A 14,866-nucleotide genomic window follows, 5' to 3' on the forward strand; every position below is an offset into this window, starting at 1 on the left:
GGGTGCCCTCTTGAGGAAATTTTAGTACCTTCTCAAAAACTGGAACTGGCATTGGGTGAAGTGAAAAAATCCAGATAAATGATGTCCACTATGAATGAAGTGCTGGTAAATAAATCTTAAAAAATAAGAGTAACGAAATACCACATATTTGAGAATTAATATTCTTAACTGTTATGCACTAATTTAGCAATTGTCAATAAGTTTTAAATAAAAACAAAAAGCTCTAGAAGATATTTTACATCCTCCTAGTCACTCAGTCCTTCAAGTAACATTTATTAAACACCTAGTCTGTGCTAGGAACCATGCCGAGCACAGTGATCAATAAAACATAGCCTCTGCCTTCGTGATGCTTACTACTTGTGAGGAAGATCTCAGTAAAGAGAAATTAACAGATATATATGTAACTACAAACTGGGGAAAGTGCTGTGAAGGAAATGAAAAGATTCTGCAATAAAGAAGAACAAAATAAGTTTTCCCTAGGATGGTCAAGGAAAACCGTTCTAAATGGAAATAACTGAGCTGCATCCATGCTTTTCAGTCCATTCCAGGTTTGCCCACTAGTGTAGACAGCCTTATGGACCCCTTTCCTAGTTTCCTCCCTTATTTCAGCCTCTGCCCTGGAGCTGAGTTGATTCCTGCCTCTGAGGCAAGCAGACAAGTCTCATTCTTCTTTCCTCACCTCCCTGTTGCCTTAGAGCCTCACATTCATTACAGCGGGGGTGGGGGTGCTCAATTAATAAGTGTCTTCCTTATTAATACTGATAGCCCCGTTAGTAGAACATTAAAGCATTGTAACTATATTGCTTAAAAGCCGCATTCCCAACAGTGTTAAGATGTAGACGGTGTCAGTTTCAGTTGCTCAGTCGTGTCCAACTCTTTGTGACCCCATGGACTGCAGCACACCAGGCTTCCCTGTCCATCACCAACTCCTGGAATTTGCTCAAGCTCATGTCCATTGAGTCGGTGATGCCATCCAACCACCTCATCCTCTGTCCTCCCCTTCCCCTCTTGCTTTCACTCTTTCCCAGCATCAGGGTTTTTTCAAATGAGTCAGTTCCTCACATCAGTGGCCAAAGTACTGGAATTTTAGCTTCAGCATCAGTCCTTCCAATGAATATTCAGGACTGATTTCTTTGGGATGGACTGGTTGGATCTCCTTGCAGTCCAAGGGACCCTCAAGAGTCTTCTCCAACACCACAGTTGAAAATCATCAATTCTTTGATGGTTAGCTTTCTTTATAGTCCAAATCTCACATCCATACATGACTACTGGAAAAACCATTGCTTTGACTAGATGGACCTTTATTGACACAGAAATGTCTCTGCTTTTCAATATGCTGTCTAGGTTGGTCATAGCTTTTCTTCCAAGGAGGAAGCGTGTTTTAATTTCATGGCTGCAGTCACTATCTGCAGTGATTTTGGAGCCCCCCAAAATAAAGTCAGTCACTGTTTCCTTTGTTTCCCCATCTGTTTGCCATGAAGTGATGGGACCGGATGCCATGATCTTAGTTCTCTGAATGTGAGTTTAAGCCAACTTTTTCACTCTTCTCTTCCACTTTCATCAACCAAGAGGCTCTTTAGTTCTTTGCTTTCTGTCATAAGTGTGTCATCTGCATATGTGAGGTTATTGATATTTCTCCCAGCAATCTTGTTTCCAGCTTGTGCTTCATCCAGCCCAGCATTTCGCATGATGTACTCTGCATAGAAGTTAAATAGGTAGGGTGACAATATACAGCCTTGACATACTCCTTTCCCAATTTGGAACCAGTCTCTTATTCCACGTCCAGTTCTAACTTTTGCTTCTTGACCTGCATAGAGATTTCTCGAGAGGCAGGTCAGGTGGTCTGGTATTCCCATCTCTTGAAAAATTTTCCACAGTCTGTTGTGATGCACACAGTCAAAGGCTTTGGCCTAGTCAGTAAAGCAGAAGTAGAGGTTTTTCTGGAACTCTCTTGCTTTTTTGATGATCCGACAGATGTTGGCAATTTGACCCCTGGTTCCTCTGCCTTTTCTAAATCCAACTTGAACATCTGGAAGTTCACGGTTCACGTACTGTTGAAGCCTGGCTTGGAGAATTTTGAGCATTACTTTGCTAGCGTGTGAAATGAGGGCAGTTGTGCAATAGTCTGAATGTGCTTTGGCATCTTCGCATCCTGTAATGCCAAGTCAAGTGGGCCTTAGGAAGTATCACTACAAACAAAGCTAGTGGAGGTAATGGAATTCCAATTGGGCTATTTCAGATCCTAAAAGATAATACTGTTAAAGTGTTCCACTCAGTATGCAAGCAAATTTGGAAAACTCAGCAGTGGCCACAAAACTGGAAAAGGTCAGTTTTCATTCCAGTCCTAAAGAAAGGCAATGCCAAAGAGGGTCTCAGAAGGTGAAAAAGACAGGCTGCCCTGCCTGCCACTATGCTTTGAGTAGAGAAAGAGAAATAGGCATGAGGATGGCAGAGAATTTGATCATGGAATATAGTTTGTTCGTGTTGACTGTGAAGTATATATGGAATCTAGAAAATGGTACTGATGAACCTCTTTGCAGGGCAGGAATAAAGACATGGACATAGTGAACACACTTGTGGACATGGAGAAGGGAAGGAGAGGGTGAGACAGATTGAGAGAGTAGCATTGACATATATACACTACCAAGTGTGAAATAGATAGCTAATGGGAAGCTGCTGTATAGCACAGATTACTCCACTCAGTGCTCTGTGATGACCTAGACAGGTGGGAGTGGGGAGGGGGAGCTCGAGAGGGAGGGGAAGTATGTATACTTATAACTGATTCGTGTTGTTGTCCAGCAGAAACTAACACAACTTTGTAAAGCAATTATACTCCAATAAAAATGAAAGAAATAGAATTATCTATGGTACCAAGCATATTGAAGTCTCCAATCAGAATTGGAAATATAGAAGTAGATCTCAGGGAAGAGTTCAAAAGCACTGCTCTTCAAGGGTTTCAAAGCTCACACAGGCATACTGTATAATGGTTGACTTAAGTACCATTATGTGTTAGTGTTTCAGTCGTGTTTGACTTTTTGTGACCCTATGGACCCACCAAGCTACTCTGTCCATGGAATTCTCGGCAAAAATACTGGAATGGGTTGCCATTCTCATCTCCAGGGGATCATCCCAACCCAGGGATCGAACCCGAGTTTCCCGCTTTGCAAGTGTATTCTTTCCTGCCTGGGCCGGAAAGGAAGCCCAAGTACAATTACAGTCAATCCATCTGGAGAAAGAAGTTTAGCTAGAACTTCTTTCTCCAGATGGACTGATTGTGCCAGATTGGAAGGTTTAACCGATGTGGATAGCACTGCCTGCACTGGGTGGCCCTCAGTGACTTTTGGGTTGGTGTTTTTGTGGCCATACGAGTCTGGAACCTGAGCTGTGAGGAAGTTCCTTATACCTTAGTTGTAACTATAAATAGCTCTCTTCAAGAACACTAACCACCTTCTTATTAACCAGTTGCTATGGAAAAAATATTTAACCCCTTTGAATCTCACTTCTCTCACCTCTAAATTGGGGTTAAAAATCTGTTTACTTCACAAAGTTATTATACTTTGAATATAAATAATATATGCTGTGTTGGTCAGATTGTGCTGAAACTAATACATTCATACATTGTTGGTGCTGCTAAGTCGCTTCAGTCGTGTCCGACTCTGTGTGACCCCATAGATGGCAGCCCACCGGGCTCTGCCGTCCCTGGTATTCTCCAGGCAAGAACACTGGAGTGGGTTGCCATTTCCTTCTCCAATGCATGAAAGTGAAAAGTGAAAGTGAATTCACTCAGTCGTGTCCTACTCTTCACAACCCCATGAACTTCAGCCTACCAGGCTCCTCCGTCCACGGGATTTTCCAGGCAAGAGTACTGGAGTGGGGTGCCAGTGCCTTCTCTGACATTGTTGCTACTAGATAGCAATTTGAAAGATACACCAAAAACCATAAAATGCACAAACTCCTTTGACCCAGTAATTTTGTTCCTGGTAATTTATTCTATGGAAAAAAAAAAAAAAACCTAAGTGAAAAATCATATACATTGGAGCATTTTCTATTCAAAAAGTTATAAACAATAATAGGATTATTAAATAAAATATCTTGCCTTAACACAATGAAATATTGACCAACTCCTAAGGAAACTATAGGTATGTAGAAAACAGTTGGGAAAAAACATGAACAAAATAAAACAACGGATAGTATAGTAGAATTTTAAGTATTTTTCCTTTTATTAATTTATCTGAATGTTATTACTCCAGCAGAATAATTAAAATGCGTAAAGCATTTTAAAATTAAAAAAGAATTTTTGGCTCCAAACTAAATTTCTTCTTACTGTCTCTTATTTTTCATTTAGGGAAATTATCGTTTCATGAAACTCTTACTTACACGCAGAGCAAACTGGATGCAGAAGGATCTGGAAGAAATGACTCCTTTACACTTGACTACGCGGCACAAGAGCCCTAAATGTTTGGCACTTCTGCTGAAGTTTATGGCACCAGGAGAAGTGGATACACAGGATAAAAACAAGGTAACAGACTATCAGAATGGAAGACAAGTAGAACAGAAAGCAAACACTGTATTTTATGATGTGAAGCCTCAAGGAAGAAGGCTCAATTACCACTCGTACATGGCAGAACAATTCCAAATCTCCATATGCCCAGTAAAGGATTTCACTTAAACTGTGTCCTGCCAGCAACTGTAGTGTAGTGGGTAGTATCATCTTCTCACATATGGGGAAACCGAAGCTCAAGAAGATTAAAATTCTACCAAAGATCCAAGTGCCAGGACTCGAATGTGAACCCAAGCCTGTCTAACTCTAACTCATTATTTGACTGCTAGTCATGATAGTTGCAATTTGCTGTGAGATTTGTGGTGACCAAATGCCCCCAAATAATGTACTTAGTGCATAACTGCTTTAATGTCCTGGGCTTTGACATACTTCTTGGGTTTCAGTGTCAGTTCAGTTCAGTTGCTCAGTCGTGTCCGACTCCTTTGTGACCCCATGAATCGCAGCACGCCAGGCCTCTCTATCCATCACCAACTCCCGGAGTTCACTCAAACTCACGTCCATCGAGTCGGTGATGCCATCCAGCCATCTCATCCTCTGTAGTCCCCTTCTCCTCCTGCCCCCAATCCCTCCCAGCATCAGAGTCTTTTCCAATGAGTCAGCTCTTCGCATGAGGTGGCCAAAGTATTGGAGTTTCAGCTTTAGCATCAGTCCTTCCAATGAACACCCAGGACTGATCTCCTTCAGAATGGACTGGTTGGATCTCCTTGCAGTCCAAGCGACTCTCAAGAGTCTTCTCCAAAACCACAGTTCAAAAGCATCAGTTCTTCAGCGCTCAGCTTTCTTCACAGTCCAACTCTCACACCCCATACATGACCACTGGAAAAACCGTAGCCACTTCCAGTGTAGAAGCCACTAATTGTTCTGTGTGCATCAACTTACTTAACCTCGCTCTACTTCAATTTTCCCGTATGCGAAAAGGGGATAAACAGGGTTGTTGAAGATAAAATGAGATAATATATATCAAGTGTTTAGCACAATGCCCAGTGCATAGTATTCTCTCAATAAATACTAGCTGTAAAATTATTATTAATTTCATTTTCATTGTAATATTTGCTCTGACATTGTTATTGGGATTCATTATCTTCCATGCTCTTGAATTTGAACATGTTGTATCAGTTCAGTTCAGTTCAGTTGCTCAGTCGTGTCAGACTCTTTGCAACCCCATGAATCACAGCACGCCAGGCCTCCCTGTCCATCACTAGCTCCCGGAGTTCACTCAGACTCACGTACATCAAGTCGGTGATGCCATCCAGCCATCTCATCCTCGGTCGTCCCCTTCCCCTCCTGCCTCTAATCCCTCCCAGCATCAGAGTCTTTTCCAATGAGTCAACTCTTCACATGAGGTGCCCAAAGTACTGGAGCTTCAGCTTTAGCATCATTCCTTCCAAGGAAATCCCAGGGTTGATCTCCTTTAGAATGGACTGGTTGGATCTCCTTGCAGTCCAAGGGACCCTCAAGAGTCTTCTCCAACACCACAGTTCAAAAGCATCAATTCTTCGGCTCTCAGCCTTCTTCACAGTCCAACTGTCACATCCATACACGACCACTGGAAAAACCATGGCCTTGACTAGACGGACCTTAGTTGGCAAAGTAATGTCTCTACTTTTGAATATACTATCTAGGTTGGTTATAACTTTTCTTCCAAGGAGTAAGCGTCTTTTAATTTCATGGCTGCAGTCACCATCTGCAGTGATTTTGGAGCCCCAAAAAATAAAGTCTGACACTATTTCCACTGTTTCTCCATCTATTTCCCATGAAGTGATGGTACCGGATGCCATGATCTTCGTTTTCTGAATGTTGAGCTTTAAGCCAACTTTTTCACTCTCCTCTTTCACTTTCATCAAGAGTCTTTTTAGCTCCTCTTCACTTTGTGCCATAAGGGTGGTGTCATCTGCATATCTGAGGTTATTGATATTTCTCCCGGCAATCTTGATTCCAGCTTGTGTTTCTTCCAGTCCAGCGTTTCTCATGATGTACTCTGCATAGAAGTTAAATAAGCAGGGTGACAATATACAGCCTTGACGTACTCCTTTTCCTATTTGGAACCAGTCTGTTGTTCCATGTCCAGTTCTAACTGTTGCTTCCTGGCCTGCATACAGATTTCTCAAGAGGCAGGTTAGGTGGTCTGGTATTCCCATCTCTTTCAGAATTTTCCACAGTTTGTTGTGATCCACACAGTCAAGTGACGCTCAAAATTCTCCAAGCCAGGCTTCAGCAATATGTGAACCGTGAACTTCCAGGTGTTCAAGCTGGTTTTAGAAAAGGCAGAGGAACCAGAGATCAAATTGCCAACATCCGCTGGATCATGGAAAAAGCAAGAGAGTTCCAGAAAAACATCTATTTCTGCTTTATTGGCTATGTTGTATACATTGGTCATTGTTTTGATCAACATCTGATTATTCTTTACAGGAAAAAAATGTGGTCTTTAGTTAGACAAAGGCAGTCATCCTCTTCCTTTTCATCAGGCACTTAATCATAGAGTCTTGCAAACTCCTGCACACTCATGAAATTAAAGCTGTTATAATTAAGTCCCTGGGTTGATGTTCAATAACCTTTTCACTCCCATAGTATTCTTAATGTGATTTTTAAATTTTGTTGAGTAGTCACTCATATAACCTGAAGTTCTGAGATCAAGTTTTTAATTTTACAACTACTGTAAATTGATGTTATTCCTAACTCACAGCATTTGTAGTGCTAACAGTTCACTGAAATTTCCCTGGGCATCCAGTGGTTGGGACTCTTCATGTTCACTGCTGAGAGCACGGGTTTTCTGGGTTGGGGAACTATGATTCTTTAAGCCATGTACTACGGCCAGAAAATAAATATTTCACTGAAAAAAGAACTTTGTTCAGTCCACAAAGACCCATTAATCACTCGATCGTAGTAAAAGTCCTTTACTACATTTATGCCATTTAGCAGATTGCTTATCCTCCTCACGCTCAGTTTCCTCATCAGTCACAAAATTCAAGAGTGCAAATCAGTGCAAATTCAAGAGTGCTCATCTCCCAGAGTTGTCCTGATAGAGACTACAGGAGAGGAAATATGCAGAAGTCTTACGGCAGTAGCTGCCATGCAGTAAGAGTGTGGGAAAAGTTTGTTGTGTTGTCACTGTTCTGTTGTCTATGTCATTTTGAGAATCTTCATTTTGCAGCAAACAGCTCTGCATTGGAGTGCCTACTACAATAACCCTGAGCATGTGAAGCTGCTCATCAAGCACGATTCTAACATTGGAATTCCTGATGTTGAAGGCAAGATCCCACTTCACTGGGCAGCCAACCACAAAGATCCAAGTGCTGTTCACACAGTGCGATGCATTCTGGTGGGTATAATGGATGGCCTTACCCCCCAAGAGAAATTATGTTATGAATTATCCACTGTATGCAAAAGCATTTTACAGCACACTAGCAAACTATGACACAAAAGAGTACAACAAAAAACGTGTGAGTTCATCAGCAAGAAAGAGAGCATTTTAATACTGTGATTTAAGACCACACAGAAATTTCCTGCATGCCTGCTTCCAACGGCGTTCTCTCTCCCTATGCCATGCTCATTTCTGTCCCGCATCGGCTACTTTTCTGAGTTCCTATTTATCATCCCTGACTTTGTTTTATACTTGTTCTTATCAAATAGTAAGTAGATGTAAGTGAATAAATACATTTAAGATATAAGGAATAAGGAAACTTATGTACTCATCACTGAGTGGAGGAGCCAATTAAATCACTGTTTAAGTTCCCTGGGTACCTCCAAGTAGCATTCTTTTATCTCCTTTCTCAGAGGCAGCCACTACCCTCAATTTTGTGCTTATTATTCCACGGGTTTTCATTATAGTTTTGCCACATATGTTTGCATTCCTAAACAATGTACTGTTTCATTTTTAACATTTTTGCATTTTATATTCATAGAATCATACTGTATGTATTCTGAGACATCCTTTTCTCTTGCTCAGTGTTAAGTTGGTGGTTTTAATCTGTGTTGCTGTGTGTAGCTGTAATATGTTACTTTTTACTGCTATATGCTGACTAGTATTCCATTTTTTGAAGATTGAGTGGCACACATTTTTCATTCTGTTATTGACAGACATTAGAACTGTTTCCAGTTTTTTGCTATTTACAACAGTGCTGCTTTGAACCATTTTTAAAAACCCTATTTAGGGTATGAATTTAACTGGTTGTTGCAGGTGCATAGAAATGCAGTTGATACTTTTGGCCATTAATTATATACCTAACCAACTTTCTATACTTATGAATTTCGAATGTTTATCAGTAGATTCTTTGAGGTTTTTTAATCATTTCTTCCAAAATTACCACTTACATGCTGTGGTAGTCTAATGTTTGGTCCTATTTGCTTATAACACAGAAATCAGACATTTGAAGATGTTATTGTTTTATTTATACAATGATTAACTTATTTCTACTTGTTTGTTACCTGATTCCTCTGCCGTGCATTTCTCCTTGGATCTCCAGTTTTCCTTCCAGAGTTACTACCTTTTTCCTTGAAATACAATTCTTAGCACTCTCATTAGTATAGATACATGGTAGTTAACTCCCTGATTAATTCAACTGTTAAGAATGTCTGTGTTTCTACAATGCTCTTGAATACGTAGTTTTTCTGTATACACAATTCTAGGTAGTTACTTTTATCAGCCGTTTCAGACTGTTATTTTGCTGCTTTCTGCCTTTCATTGTTCCTCTTAAACAGTCTGTTATTTGTCTAATTGTAATCCCTTTATAGATTATCTTTTCTCTCCAGGTGGTTTTTAACATTTTTCTACATAGTATTCTACAGTTTTACTACAGTGTGTCTAGTATGCCTTTTTTTTTTTTTTTTTTCGTGTTTAGTATACATTCTGATTATCGCATCTCAGTTCTGGAAAATATATAGCCATTATCTCAGTATTGCTTCTCTTTCTTTCTCTCTATGCCTGCCTATGGCGTCTCCAATAATGCATATTTTAGACCTTTCCATCTTACTTTCTATGTCTGTTAACTTTTCTTTTACATTTCTATCATCTTGTCCCATTCTGCTACATTCTGGGTAATTACATCAGATCTGCCTTCCAGTTTACCAAGTCTTTCTTCAGCTGCATCCAGTCTTGTTTACACTATTTGTTTAGTCTTCAATCTTGGTGATTGTGGTTTCACTTCTAAAAGTTCTCCTCAGTTCTTTTCAGATCTGCCTGATCATTTCGAGAGCTTTTCCCCTTGCTTACTTTAAACCTTTTTAACCGTGCTATGTGGTTTGTGGAATCTTAGTTCCCCCACCAATAATCAAACCCATCCCCCCTGCATTGGAGGCACAGATTCTTAACCACTGGACTGCTGAGGAAGTCCCCATTTTTTATATTCTTACGTGTTTTATCATTAGTTATTTTATATTCTCTATGTGTTAATTTCAAAATCTGAGGTCTATGGAGGGTGATTCGCACTTATAATATCTTCCTTACAAATTTGGCTTTTTTTTCCCCCTCCTTTATAAGTGCATTTAAGTCCTTGGGAGGGTGAAGGTCCTAGAATGCCGCCATGGTAATATTCTACTTCTTTTTTGAAGTGTTTTATAATACCTTTTATACTCTTCTTTTATAAAATAGGCTGACTGGATAGAGAGCTCTAAACCTGGAAAGGCCCTTCAAAGAGTTCTTAAATTGGGACAGGAGGGCTTGACTTTGGGTATGACCTAATCTGAGAAGGGACCTGAGGTAGGCGAGGAACTCTCTTCAGCTAAAGCAGTTCCAAAAAGCTGACAGGAGAAGATCGTCTGCTGGTAGCACTTTCAGCAGCTGTGGAGGTAGGGAAGGAGGACCTAAGCAGTGCATCATATCTCTACAAAGATCCAGGAGAAAAACAAATAAATGTTGTGAACTGTCAGTTTAAAGCAAAAATCTACTATCCATGTGATAAAAAAATTTCAACCTCATTCATAAAAGGAATACAATTTAAAGCATCAGTGAAATGCTTTTCATACCTACAAGGGGAAAAATGTTTTAAGTTTGATAATATCAAGTGGTTAATTTGTGCCAACATGTGGGGAAATAAAAGCTTTTACACATCGTCATGGATGTGTTAATTAGTACAGCCATTTGGAGAGCAGTTTGACAATACCTAACTGAAGATGCAGATATCTTTTAACCCAGCAGTTTCCCTTCAAAGTATCTGGGCTAGAGAAAAATCTCACATATATGCCACAAGGAGATATGTAAAGGAAGTGCAATGTAAAAAATGGATTGCAGCATTTTTGTTAATAGTGGAAAACAGTGTAAGTAACCTAAATATCCTTCAGTAAGGGCTTCCCTGGTGGCTCAGATGGTAAAGAATCCACCTGCAATGTGGGAGACCTGGGTTCCATCCCTGGGTTAGGAAGATCCCTGGAAAAAGGAATACCCAATCCAGTAATCTGGCCTGGAGAATCTCCATGAACAGAGGAGCCCGGTGGGCTACAGTCCATGGGGTTGCAAAGAGTTAGGCATGACTGAGTGACTTTCAAGAGAATGGATAACTAAATTGTGGTTTAACAAAGAGATTAGTATCATTACAGATACCCAAATGTATTGTGTTGAATTAAAAAAATTTAAAAATATAATTTTGAAAGAAAAAATTCAAGGATATACATGGCATAATGCATAAGTATAAATATTGAAAACACATACAAAATTTATCTATTGTTTATGGATGTATATATATGAAGCAAAAATACAAAACATATGGCTTTAGCTGAATCCATAACAGATTAAAAAAGCACATTAGGGAAAGTGTTGATTCCTATTTAATCTAGATAGTACAAGTACATTTATTTTTCTGTACTTTTTATAGTTAAATATGAAATTAAATATTTTAAGATTTAGACTGTATACTTTTTTTAATTTTATCACTTCTGCTGAGAGAGAATATATAGGTTTCAAAAATTGCTCAGTTAATACTTATATCAAATGTGGCTTTTTTGAGGATTCTATGTATGTCTGAAGTCTCTGGTTCCTTAAAAATAGGATGCTGCTCCAACAGAGTCTTTACTGAACTGGCAAGACTACGAGGGTCGAACACCTCTTCACTTTGCAGTCGCTGATGGGAATGTGACAGTGGTTGATGTCTTGACCTCATACGAAAGCTGCAATATAACATCTTACGATAACTTATTTCGAACGCCGCTTCACTGGGCAGCTTTGCTAGGTGAGTTGACTGTGAAACCAAGGATCAACAGTAGGAGGAACTGCTTGAGTACAGGAAATTTTCCGTGGCTTCTCCCCGCTATCAGCTCCCACCTCCTATATAACTGGTTTAATTTTTAATTGATATGTAGTACTTTGTACCTAAATTCCTCTGTTGTATGCTTAAATTTTAGCAATATAAATGTATTCTATGTTATATGTTAATTTCAACAACATGTCTTTTAAAATTGTTATTATAAAACCAATGTGCATTTGTTAACAAATGTAAATATAAAATAATCTTCACATTTCAATGCCTTTGCTTTTTTGGAGAAGGGCTATAATTTTATGTTTCAGCTAATACTATGTTTGATTTTCTTCTTCATATTTCCTGATGTGCCTTTTACTTACCATTTTTGGGGATCACTTTTTTATATGGGAGATTATATATGTGTATCTGTCTGAATTTTGGCAATCTGAGAGTCTTTCCCTTTAAGTGAAGGAGTTTTGCCCACTGACAGTCATTGTTACAAATTGTACAATTTGATCTTTTTTCTGTTAATCTGATCTTTGAGGATTAGTTTTTTTTTCCCCTTAATTTGGAGTTTTTCCTGATTTCTTTGTTTTCTGCCTTGTGGTGTATGGATTACATTGTAGCTATCTGGTTTTGAATTTCCTAATGTTTCAGGAGGGTTTCTAGGTTTTACTAGTAGTTACTTTTAAATTTATTAAAAGCTTTCTTGAGCCTAAGCCTGAGTCAAGAGCAAAACTGCATTTACTGATTCCCATCTATTTAAAATGAGGAATTTGACATACTTTCACTTATACTCTTTGGGTGTTTGTTATATGATCTGACAGTTATTATTAATATTAATGATTATAAAAAGATTATTATTATAGACTTAGTTTTTAAATTACATGTTATCTCTTTTTAAAATTATTCTTACATTTGCCTTTGGTTTTGTAGTCAGATTTATAATTATTATTCAGTCTTCATTTCAGTGTTTAGTTTCATTCCTTTTCCTCTGCATTTTTGCAAATTTGTCTGCATAGCACTAAACTGAATTTTCTTTTCATGAATTCTGCTTTCTTTCTGCCTCTTATAGATTATATTTTAGGCTATGTTTTTATTTCCTTCTATCATCCATATTTCTTTTTATCTCAGCTTTTTATATTTTTACCTCCTCCCATTACCCTTTCATTTTAGATTATCTTCTTCTTAGGATACTGTTTCACTTCATAGAGGCCATCTTTCTATAAAAGTCAAGGATGCCAAACTGTTGCCTGAAATTTTCTTCCGGATCCTTCTCTAGATCATTTTCTGAGGTATGCTCTTGTTCTTTCTGATAGTGTTCCTTTCCCCCGTCTTAAGAGTGTTTCCATAAAGCCTTTTCTGAATTTTTCTCCTTATCTCTCAAACAAGATGAGAAGTATTTAGATTGAGTGTGTGGCATAAATTGCCCTTGACCCTACTTTTGCCCATTTGTGTTATGGAGCACTCGATCTCAAACCACAGCTGAGGAGCAGGCAGAGGAGCACAACTCCCATGCAAATTCCTGTTTTTCTGCTTGGCGTTCATGCAGTGTATTCTTGCTCTGCTAATGTGGCTTCTGCGCCATTGCCTCACTCCCTGAACACTGAAGCAATAGCATGTATGAAATTGAGGTTTCCTAAATATACTGTTAGCAGGTCTGTTCATCCTTTGATCTTTTCTACAGTCCTTCACTTGGGGAGACCTCCTCCACATCCTCCAAAGTGGACTGCAGAGCACTCTTTTCTACCAGCACCTCACTATTCCTGCCCACTTCTGGGGTTTGAAATTACTGCCTAGATGTTCAAACGTTGGGGGAAGGAGGTACAAAGTGATAGACAGAAGGCCCAGAGGTCACAAGAGACTGTGTTATAGCTGGTCCACCTGAATAGCAGACGAGAACAGCCATACAGTTCTGATTGGTTGTGCAGTAGAACCTGGAGATGAGGGACAGAGAGGGCCTGCCTTCTGACACCTTCCCTCCCTCTTGATGGGCAGTTTTATAAGGTGAACCAAGGGATGCAGTGAGCTGGTACCATATACAGTTTTTTCTCAGTCTGGCAATTATAATTAGTCATTTCCTTGTTGATCAAAGCATTGAGTTTTTAGTATTTACGTTTTTGCCTTTGTGCTGCCTAATCATAGTATTTTGGTAAGAAGTTAGAAGAGGCTGCACTAGGGACCGTTCTTCTGAAACCCTTGTGAGTGCTGGTTTATGGACTAGTGATTTTTCTTTTCCCTTTCCTTTAAACAGACCATAAATGAATCAGTCCTTTTGTGTGATAACTACCGTGTGTCTGCTTTCAGGCCATGCACAGATTGTCCATCTCCTTTTAGAAAGAAATAAGTCTGGAACCATTCCATCTGACAGCCAAGGAGCAACACCCTTGCACTATGCAGCTCAGAGTAACTTTGCTGTAAGTAAACCATGATAGTTATCTCCTTTTAAATTAGAATGTTATCATCAGCACAGTATAATTCCATCTTCCTCACCTCCCCTAATGCACCATTGAATAGTACACAGAATACTCAGATTGCTAAAATACCTTAATTTCCCACATTTCTTTCTCTCTGGTACCCATAACAAATATAGCTATAGTTTTCCTTCCTGGCACTCCTAAAAATCTATTCTACTTACTACCTACAGTTTCGGTAAACCTTTATCTTCTATTATCTCCCAAGATCTCAGAAAAATACTAAGTTTTGAGGTAGGGTTCATTCTTATTATGAATAGATAAGAAATTCAGTTGGCCCACTATAGTCAATCTATGGAAATCATAATTCAATCCATAGTTCAACACAGGCCTATGTAAAGACATGTTATCCCTATTTAGGGATGAAAAAACCAAGATTCCAAGAGTTTAAATGATTTACCCACGAGGTTTTTTTTTAATATACTTTAGTGTTTTTATAGTTTATTTATTTTTGGCTGTGCTCCGTCTTCATTGCTGTGTGGGCTTTCCTCTAGTTGGAGCAAGTGGGGGCTACTCTCTAACTGTGGTATGTGAGCTTCCCTTTGCCGTGGCTCCTCTTGTTGCAGAGCACAGGCCCTGGGGCATGCAGGCTTCAGTCGCTGTGGCATGTAGGGTCAGTAGTTGCAGCTAACAGGCTCGGGAGCACATGCTCAGTACCTGTG

General features: G+C 39.3%; 1 protein-coding gene across 2 annotated transcripts in view; it reads left to right on the top strand.

Moving 5' to 3' along the window:
• Window positions 1-14,866, top strand: part of INVS (inversin) — a 131,594-nt gene that overhangs the window by 55,772 nt on the left and 60,956 nt on the right. For both annotated transcript variants that reach the window (XM_068974493.1, XM_068974492.1), the window contains exons 3-6: window positions 4,346-4,519; window positions 7,713-7,880; window positions 11,541-11,721; window positions 14,038-14,147. In XM_068974493.1, the coding sequence (XP_068830594.1) occupies window positions 4,346-4,519; window positions 7,713-7,880; window positions 11,541-11,721; window positions 14,038-14,147 (633 nt within the window). The remainder of the gene's footprint in view (window positions 1-4,345; window positions 4,520-7,712; window positions 7,881-11,540; window positions 11,722-14,037; window positions 14,148-14,866) is intronic.

The sequence above is a fragment of the Capricornis sumatraensis genome, chromosome 6 (genome assembly GCF_032405125.1).
Source record: "Capricornis sumatraensis isolate serow.1 chromosome 6, serow.2, whole genome shotgun sequence".
NCBI lineage: Eukaryota > Metazoa > Chordata > Mammalia > Artiodactyla > Bovidae > Capricornis > Capricornis sumatraensis.